Below are 10,053 nucleotides of genomic sequence, written 5' to 3'. Positions count from 1 at the left end.
TTTCTTCTCAGCTTTCTTGCAGTTTATCTGAGCTTCCACACAGAATGACTGAAGTATCTACAAATATACATCAGCCTTACAGATATGGAAAAATTAAGAATGAATTTATCGTTTCTCAGAGTAAGCAGTCACTGTGCTAATGCTGGGCTTACAGCATTGATCAGAGGATTGGTTGGGTACTCCTGGAATCCAGAACCTTTAACTGGATACGCTCTTGCTAATTAACAGTTTAACTTTGAAGATCTGATTTTTCTTTGCCGGTTCTAGTTATTGCATTGGCCGTAGGGCAAATTCCATATATTTTGCTTTTATTTATGCATATATCTGTGCATGTACCCCCAGGTACACTTATGCACACAGGATTTTCATTTGAGGTCAAAGTTTAGGGGTTTTTTATTGACAGATGGGTAACTTGGTGATATTGAACCTTGATGCAGGATCTAGGAGTAATCAGCAGGTATACTTAGTTTAAAATGAACTTTTTCTCAGATGAATGGAGTTGTATCTTTTCCTGACCTTTTCAATCAAACTGTTCTGTATGTAGAATTCAGGTACCTGTTTCCTTTGTTTCAGTACCCCAAGTCTTTGTGCACTCAGTTTAGGTTAGTATTTAAGATTATCAGTGGTGAGAACTGCCTGTTTACTGCCTGTTTTCTTATGGGGTACTTTTTTGGCCCCAACTTGACCTGCAGTTGACCATAATGTATTTTTAGCAATAAACAATGAAAAAGTCAGTAATAAAAAATAGGAAGATACTGTGGAAACATCTGATGCGGAGTCAAGCATGGTTTTCAAAGCAAGTAAGAATCTCAGTTTGAAACTTACTTATAACTTAAAATTGGGTGGCTGGCTGCTATAATTATATATTAGATTTGGTCTCTTGAGCCATGGTAAGTTTAAGTCAATCACAAGAACTCCCCAGAATACTTAATGTAAAATTGCTTTTCTCAAACCTAATGCAAATTTTACACTGTACATACAAGCAAATATGAATCTTCCTATTGCATGTCTAAGATGAGCTGTCCCCTCACTGATGTTGTATAAGGGATTCCCCCTGAAAAGAAACTCATTTTTCTTACTCTTAACGCTTACTTAGTCACACAGATCTTAAAAGTTGTACTGTCAGATTTTCATTAAAAAAAAGAAAAATTTAGAAAAACATACCTTCCACTTTGAAGTGTATACTTCTAGAATTCAGTATATTCCTCTACTACTTGACAGTACAGCTTACTGGTATGTTAAGTTGCACTTCATTCCAGTATGGAATCAAGATAAAAGCTGCTTTACTTGCATTATTTTAAAGGTCAGGACAGACTGGTGTCTCTTCGCTACCAAAGCTATTTTGTAGGTGTGTGTTTTGTACATATTATACGTGTGTGTGTATGTGTATGCATGTACGCTTTTTTCCCCAGCTCTTAGAGCTCATAAGCATAAGATTTCCATTTGAAACCCACACTGTGGAATGACACTTACAAAGCTGTTTTCCTGGGATGCCAAGTTGCTTCCCACGTGTAGAGAATGTCAGTGAGATGTCTAAACGCTCCCTTCAGACAGCTTTATCTTCCAGTGATCCTGTCACTTGATATCTCCCTAATATGAAGTGGCTACTTGTATTCCTGATGGGCAGCGCTGCTGTTTAAATGTGGACAGAGTCAATCTTCTTCAGTCTGCCAGTGACATCCTCAGGCCTCCATGAATGGGTGAAACTTCATTATTTAGTTTAAGTATTGTGGGATTCCTAGAAATCATGGGTGCGCAGAGTCAGTGAAGTCTGAGAGTGAAATCCTTCTGACCGTAGCTGTTTAAATGGGATTTTACTCATGGCTTTAAAAATTCCATGACCAAAACAGCTTATTAGTCACATTAGAGTAACACAGGTACAGTTTTTACAACTGTTTTGATGATGGTGTGGCAGATGCACCCACCCTACTGAAGACCTGAGAAAAACCCAACAAAGACAGTGCTAAAGTTTCTGACCCTGGTGGTGCCAGGACTGCCTCCCCCCTCACAACTCATGTCTGGGCCACACAGTGGGGGTCAAAGGCAGGAAAGTTGGGGTCCTCAGCCAGTAGGGGGTGACACGACCATGTATTGACCACAGATCAGATTCGACCAGGGTATAAATGGGGCCCCGCCGGAGGACTCATTTGAGTCGGTCCTCCTCGGAGCAGCGGGTCTGCAGTCGGGGACTCTCCCCTTGAGTTGGGACGCCACTTAAGGTAACTTCTCGAGATTGAGAGCCCTCCCTTTTTGGTGAGTGAGTGAGTGCACATTTTGGATCGTTTGGCCAAAAGCTTAAGAATTCTTAACTCAGCCGTGTCTGGTAATATTCCCAACCAGCATATCGAACCTGTATTTGTTGAATGTCAGTGGGATGTTGTCTTGGTGAATGTAGTTTTGTCTGCTTCATTTCAGTTGCAGATTAAAGCTTGAGTTCATTATTTGTGTGCGTGTAGCCATTTTGGTGCGATTCCGTGACAGATGGTTAAGTGTATAAGCTTTAGATTAAAGGCTTTTGAGTTTAATCAATGTGATGAGCATAATTTCATTTTAGGATATGGCCAATCTTCCTCTTCTCTTCCTCCCTCAGAGTGAAATACTGGACAACTTTTTGCAAAATAGAAATACCAATAGTGGAAAGTCATTTTGACATGGAAATAGAGAAGCCCCAGTCGCTTCTCGGAATAGAGTAACAGGCTGTTTTGTGGAAACCACAGACTGCCTGTGGTATCTGTGAAAATGGTAGGACAAAGCACCGTCTGAGGCTAAACAGGGATGTCACTGCAGAGTGTGCTTTTCTTGTGGCCCCGTTAGTTCCTAATGAAGTTGAAAGACTCCTGATGAACTCTTTCTGGTAGTATTGCCTATTTCTTTTCTAAAAAATTTTTTTTTTACTTTTTAATTTTCCTTCCCTGGGCCCAACTTTGACATTCTGGTTGTCTTACCAGGGTTTCAAAGCTGTTACTGTACAGTGTTCTTGGAGATTGAACAAGAGCCTTCTTACAAGCAGGTCGTTGCAATGGCCATTCTATTACTGAACACACCTTGATAGTCTCTTCACTTTTTCGTTGCTACTCTCTGCAGTCAGGTACATGACATTGCTAATAAATTTATTTTTCTCTCGTATGATGGTTTTCCTCTGAATTTCTTTTGCTTATTTGAAGCTTTTCTGTAGCACTGTTGTGTGCTTTGGTCACACACTTGGCATACTGATGAGTCCTTAAAGAAATAATTGCAACCTAGATTTGCAGAACGGCTTGCCTTTTAGCAGGACTAGCATATTTAGGACTCTTGGCATAAATATATTTAATGGTTTTACGCAATTAGTATGAATTCAGGCTTTTGTAATAGCTTGGAATATAATGTTGACAGAACAAAGAAATGCACTTGCTTTACACTTACTTAATGTGATGATCTTGTAATGTTTGCTATTAGCTGTATTTATCCAAGCATGTACTGTGTAAATTTTGATTTGACCATAGACTTGTATCAAAATTAACGCAGTAATGTGAAATGGTCTAGTCTCTGTAGGACATTCAATTTTAGTGGGCTTGTCTCCCACCAAGCAAAGTGCATCAACATCACAAATGTGGTGCAACTGAGTCTGAAACACCTTTGGGTCTACATTGTGGTGTCAGAATTCATGAAGTCATGGGACAACCTGTGTCAATGCAGCTGACACTTGTGCAAACGTCTTCAAAGTATTGATCATACAGAAAGGTGATTCTGGCTTGGCCATCTCTCCCCCAAATACACATAGTTTACTTTGCCCAGTTTGAAGGAATGATGTTAAAGCATTGCAGGTAGAGGATACTGAAGTAATGCTACCAGACTGTCTGGTAGGATGTCATCATGGAGCAATGATTTTATTTAGAATTTAAGGAAATTACCAGTTTTGATACAAGTGAATATTCAGGCTTCTTAATTATATTCTGTCTTAAGCTAACTTTATTTTGCATTTAAATTGGGTGGACAGCTTAAGTTTGTGACTAAGCTTTTTTTTTCCTTTCCCTTTGCTCACTTGAAGACAGTGGTTGACTTTGAAAATTTTACATGCGAGTGCTTTTATTTTGTGTTGGCATACTACCTCAGACCATGAAAAAGTTTGGTGTAGAACTGTAGGATTGGTTCACCTCTGTAAACACAAGTTTCTAGTAGACCAAGTAAGATTATGAAATGCACATCAAGGGAAGACTAGAGTTCAGGATGTGTATTTGAACCTGTTTTTCATGAGAATAGTGGGGCTTTTAGTGATCCTTCACCAGGTTATTCTCTCTTCTGAGACAAAACTGGAGCATGGTGGGAGCAATCTCTAATTTGTCTTGGTGTGTGAAATCTTTTCATTGTGGTCAAGTGGTTTTCAACTTGTTTTCGTCTATATTTTCCCAGTGCTTTAAATTAGGATGGGGCTATGGAAGGAGACAGTGTTTCCACACCTTGAGAGAGGAAAAACGTGGTGTGTATTGGTTTTCACACGCCCAGATTGTGATGTCCAACTGAGAAGTCTGCTAGCTAGTCAAATTACTCTCTTCAACCAATTAAGGTAATAGGCAAATGCCCTTTTTAATAGATCTGTATTAACTGAGAGTTAACCTCATTTTTAACTATGGTACTAGCTTCTTGACAAAGCATAAACTTGGCAAGAAGGACAAACTAGCTGAGGGATATGTAGTCATTTCTTCTGAAGATACTTACTTTCTTCAGGTGGTGGAAGTAACTCGTGCCTCTGGGATGGACTTACCTTCTGATTTAATGATTTGGTTTGGGGCTGTATGGGGCTTGGAGATTGCTCAGGTACTGGTGGCATCTGGAGTTACTTCTAAGGGGGTGTTTTACCAATCGTAGCCATAACTGAGGCCTCAGAAGGCAGTGCAGAGAGTGCAGTAGAGCATTGTATTCTTCATTGTTCCCGTCTGCTTTAACCCTTCAGTGCATTTTAATCCCTTACCAGATCCCATATTACAATAATAATTTAATTCCAGTACTTCTCCTTTGAGACTGGGAGTCTGACAAAGGTGTGAAACTTTGGTCATGTTTAGGTTTTGTGAGGGTTTTTTTTTGTTGGTTGGTTAGGTCTTTTACTCTGTGCATTTATTAGTCAAGCTGGAAAACCCAGTTACAGACACATGACTGATGTGCTGCATGCTTTTTCTTTGGTGTCAGAGGGGTTCTATCATAGCTTGCCTTTCAGCCCTACAACCTCAGCTGTCTGGGAAAGACAGTATTTAAAAAATTCTCTGTTTTGTCCCTTTTGTACCCAGGTTCACAAGATTTTAATAAAATTCCTTATTGCTAGCAGATGATAGTTTTTATAGATACTGAATCCTTTTAGACCTTTTATCTCTTGACTTCTGTGTTTCCAAGTTTGGTTTTGTACTGGTAGCTGAGAGAAAGGACAGTTTTCCTCAATTTCTTTATATTTACTTTTGTGTTAGGGAGGGTACACAGCAGTGGTGTACTGTGCCTGCCTCGGTAAATGTCTCCTCACCAAACAGTGCCAGCCTTTTCCATTCTATGAAAATCTTCCATCTCAACTGCTTGCTGTCTTTCTGGACTCTTATGTATGCTGTATTATGTCTTTTTTAAAACAGAGAGCAACATGACAAAAACATATGTATTTTCTTAGCCCAAGATGGCCTAATGCCCTACCACAGTTGTTTTCCTACCCCATTCCATACAGGTTTGACTTTGCTGGCTTTGTCTTCATTAGACTTTTCAATGACATGTTGCAGGTGTGTAGTTTACTACATGTTTGTTTTCTTGTAAGTGAGCTTTGAAGGCAAGTTGGGAGTTACTAATGTTCATGATTAAGATTATCATGAGCTTGCAGATCTGCAGCTCACAGGTATCGTGATGAGTATGTTTACTCATGCATGGTCCTGGTAAGCCTTCTGTGTGTGCTTTTCACCTTGTAGTAGAGGCAAGTAATTAAACCGAGCTGCATTTCTTTGCACAAGCTGTTGGAAGAAGCGATGAGAAAATAAAGTGGAAAGTCATGGTGTCCCATGCAGAATCTGTTGTACAGTTATTGCTGTGATGGTGAGTTGGCTACTTTTGTTCTGAAAAATTAATTTAGAACTTGTCTTAAATGGGCTTTTGGATGTTCAAGAGGATTGTAAGCAAATATCTTCTAGGGGTATTTCTGACTAATACTTTTTAAAGTTTTTATTTTTTTAAACCTCAGGCTCATAGGTTTGAATGAAAAATGTATTGCACTAAGCTCTCTAAAACTGTTCCTTTGCAATACTAATGCACACAATAAAAAAATGGGAACCCTGGAGGGAGCAGGAAGTAGATTTGATTTACAGTAGGAGAAATTAAAGTAGAAGTGAAAGCCAGTTGTATGCGCTATGGCTCAATGCTAAACGAACACGGAACAAATCGCTGATAAGCCTGTTTTATTTCTCTCAGAGTCACTCGTACACCAGACCCCATAGAGCACTTTGCACACAGTGTGTGGATGCAGTCACACTTGTGTCTGGAGGCTTGATTGCTTCTGTGTGCTATGGTGTTACTAAAAAGCTGATTTTAAGTTACTCGCTTGAGGCAGAGCTGCGGTTTTGTTACTGCTATTTTTTTTTCCTCCTGTAGCATTTAAAATTTCATTCTTCAGATGCAACATAGTGCCTGTAGGCAGGCTGTTGGGTTTACTTCCAATATCTGATTTTTGACCTGTCTTGTCTTTGCTTACGGGAATGCTTAGGAGATGCCTGTCCTCCCCACGGAGGTACCTCACACAGCAGCATCTGAGGAAGAGTGATGCCTCAGCCAGTGATTGGAGATAACTGTAAACCTTCTAGAATCTGGGGTCAGGTGTATTCTGCAAACTTGCCTGGGCACAGGAGATGAATTTTATTGTATTGGATTAAGCATGCATACGGTTAGAAATGAATGCATTGCTCCAACAGTCCTCATAGGCAACGTGGATACAGTAGATCTATGTAGTAATTTTTTTTGAAGTTCAGTTGGTGACATGGACTGAGGTTTGAGTTGCTGTGATTTGTGACTTGCTGTAATTGTGTACAGAAGCAGAATCTTATATAAAGTTTATTCTAAAAAAACTCTGGCCTGGGGAAGGGAAGTTCTGCATGAAAGCACAGGATTTCAAGAACTTGCTTTTTTCCCCCCCTCTGGTTACAAAAAGGTAATTGCTCGAGACATCAGTTCTTTCTGAGCATTCAGCTTTACAAAAATTGCCAAGGCAGATTTTGATAGACATGAGACTGCTTTCTTGGAACTCTCCAAGTGATATCCCCTAATTTTCCATGAGGGCTTAAATCTCTTCTGTTGTTGAAGCAGCAGTATTGTGTAAGTATCTCACTGTAACACTTCTGATTGGCATCAAGGTGCCTCCTTCAATCAGGACAGGCAGAGATGGTTTAAAAAAACAAAACCAAAAAAAAAAACAACAACAACAAAAACCTCTATCTTAACAGTTGTCTTCAGGGATTATTTGCTGCACTGCTGGTAGCCACATTATTCTGTTGTCCTTTTTCACTGCATGTCCTGAAACTTTCAGGCAAATAGTTGAGACTACAAGCTGGTTTGCTTGTAACCAAAGTTTGGAGGAAGTTGGTGTGTTGGAAATTATTCTGAAAGATCTCTAAAGAATTTTCTCTACTGTTCTTCAACTACAAGAGGAAATTGCACTCCCTCCACCTTCATGAGAACCTTATTTCCATTTCCTTCGGAAGACCATCTGTAGGGCTGTGAATGAACGAGCTGTAACAAAACAAAAAACTTTTGTGATATTCCTCCGCCTCCTTGGTTCCTCATGTTCGGTTTCTATTGCAAAGCCCTACCTAGCCTTTCTTCATTTTAATATACTTCAAAGAAAACAACCCTTTTGAGCCTGCTGCACATTAACAAAGCAGCAGAATTGGGTGATGTAGCTTACAACAAATATTTTCATAAAGGATCTGGTAGGTTTTCCCCTGTTATTAATAGAGGGAAAGCCACTGTGCCCTTAATTATTTGAGTCTCTGAACTGAAAAAAATGGGTAAATATGAATTGGGGGAGGAGTTAAATCTTTCTCCCACTCCCTTACACTTGGTTTAAAACCTGCCAGCCCTTCTGAGTAATTCATCAATCATATAAACATTGACCTTAGTTTTTGGACAGGGAAAGTATTAAATGCTTAGCTTAAAAATTAAAAACAAAATCCCATACCCCGCCAAAGAAGGACATCTGTTTCTAACTTCAGCTTTTTATTTTTTTATCTTTCATTTTTTTTGTTGGTAAATCTCCCAGACAACAGCAGTTCTGTAGAGAGTTTAAATATGAAGGAATGGCAGGACGGGCTAAGGGCACTTCTACCGAACATTAACATCAACTTTGGTGGACTGCCCAATGCTTCTTCCCCCTCCAACGCCAACCACAGTGTACCAACGTCCAACACTGCCACCACCGACAGCCTGAATTGGGACAGCCCTGGCAGCTGGATGGACCCCGCAATCATCACAGGTAACCGTTTCTCACTCCTTCAGCTCCGCTGGCAAACCATCCAATGGGTATTTGGCACAAACCGATTTACATCTGGCAAAAAAGTCAGTATGCGGTGGTCTCTTCCAGCTTCCATCCACAAAACCTCAAGGGTCCAGGAATTTTTGTGGAACCCTTAGGTGTACCAGAGCATCACTCAGGCCTTTGCCATGCATGCCCGGGACCTTTGCAGGCAGTCAGGTGGATCAGTGCTTATCTGTAGGGTCGACATAGGTGTCCCTTCTGCTGGATGGCTTGTCCGGTATGTGCGCCGCTGTCCTGAGGCACTGAAGGCATTCACTGGACTTTGATATTTAAAAAGGGACGTACTCCACTTGTTTATAAAGCTCTCTTTTATAAGGCTGTCTGGTTGTGTCTCCCTGTTAGAGAGGCTGAAGCATGATTCAGGTGAAGCATGCAGCGTACTGGTAGTTTGGTGTGGTAAAGTCACGTCAACAGGGGTGCAGCCCTTGTGCAGGATGTGTGATAGAAAAAATGTGTGTTTTATGAATAAATGCTCCAAGGAGGAGCATTCTCCTATCTGGATTTAATGTTAAATGTTTTGTGGGAAGGGTAATTCTATATAATAATGTAAAATGCATTATCTGTACAAACTAATCATGTTTTCTCACTGTTGCTTTTTGTTAGGTTAAATTGACCTCCTTTGTGCTCAGCTTACTGCTTCTGCTCTGACTTGTCTGTATCTGTGTTTTTTTCTTCTCTTTGTAGGTATCCCAGCCTCCACAGGAAACAGTTTAGACACCCTTCAAGATGACAATCCTCCACATTGGCTAAAATCTCTTCAGGCCCTCACAGAGGTGGACGGCCCCAGTGCAGCGCCATCACAGACGCACCACAGTAACCCCTTCGGCACACAGATCCCTCTGCACAGAGCCAGTTGGAACCCCTACTCTCCCCCTTCAAACCCCACCAGCTTCCATTCCCCACCCCCGGGCTTTCAGACAGCCTTCAGACCCCCCAGTAAAACCCCCACAGATCTACTACAGAGCTCAGCACTGGATCGTCATTAGGAAAGAAGGAAAAAGAAGAAAAACAAAAAAAGAAGAAAAATAAAACCCAAAACGTTAGAAATGCAGGAAGTGTCCCACCCTGACTCCTCCCCATGCCCACCTACTGTTCCCTGTCATATCTTTCTTTCTGGAGAATCCAGTTCCTGATCAAACCTCCCCCCCAGATGCAATGCCATCACAGGGTCATGACCGTATCTTTTCGTTAAGTTTCTGCTGAGCCAGTGTTTGAAATACACTGTTTGAAATATTTTCTAACCATTCTAAGGAAAAAAAAAAGAGAGAGAGAGAAATGAAAATGCAGTCTCAATGCTTAAGGAGAATATTACTGTCTTATGTCTTTTGCACATGAGTATTTGCCTAGTGGAAAAGTGTCAGTCTGCAGTAGAGGAAAAAATGCAGTGCAGAATCAAATGCAGAAACATGAAAAAGGTATTTAATTTAAATTAACTTACTGAACATGTGGGGCAAGCAGTGGCCTAGCATTTATTTTGCATTCAGTGTGGCACTACACAAGGAAATTGCTATGTTGTTGGTTTTTTT

At 40.5% G+C, this 10,053-nt stretch overlaps 1 protein-coding gene across 1 annotated transcript; it reads left to right on the top strand.

The window, feature by feature from the left end:
* The first annotated feature begins 8,280 nt into the window (after positions 1-8,280).
* LOC104540186 (mucin-12-like) lies at positions 8,281-9,789 on the top strand. The gene is made up of 2 exons (XM_010183923.1): positions 8,281-8,464; positions 9,212-9,789. The coding sequence occupies exons 1-2, from the start codon at positions 8,281-8,283 to the stop codon at positions 9,511-9,513; spliced, it is 486 nt and encodes a 161-aa protein (XP_010182225.1). The 3' UTR covers positions 9,514-9,789.
* The last annotated feature ends 264 nt before the right edge of the window (positions 9,790-10,053 follow it).

This window comes from Mesitornis unicolor, unplaced genomic scaffold (assembly GCF_000695765.1).
Source record: "Mesitornis unicolor isolate BGI_N332 unplaced genomic scaffold, ASM69576v1 scaffold41074, whole genome shotgun sequence".
Lineage (NCBI taxonomy): Eukaryota > Metazoa > Chordata > Aves > Mesitornithiformes > Mesitornithidae > Mesitornis > Mesitornis unicolor.
Note: the sequence above shows the minus strand (reverse complement) of the source record. Positions and strands in the feature narration are given on the sequence as shown.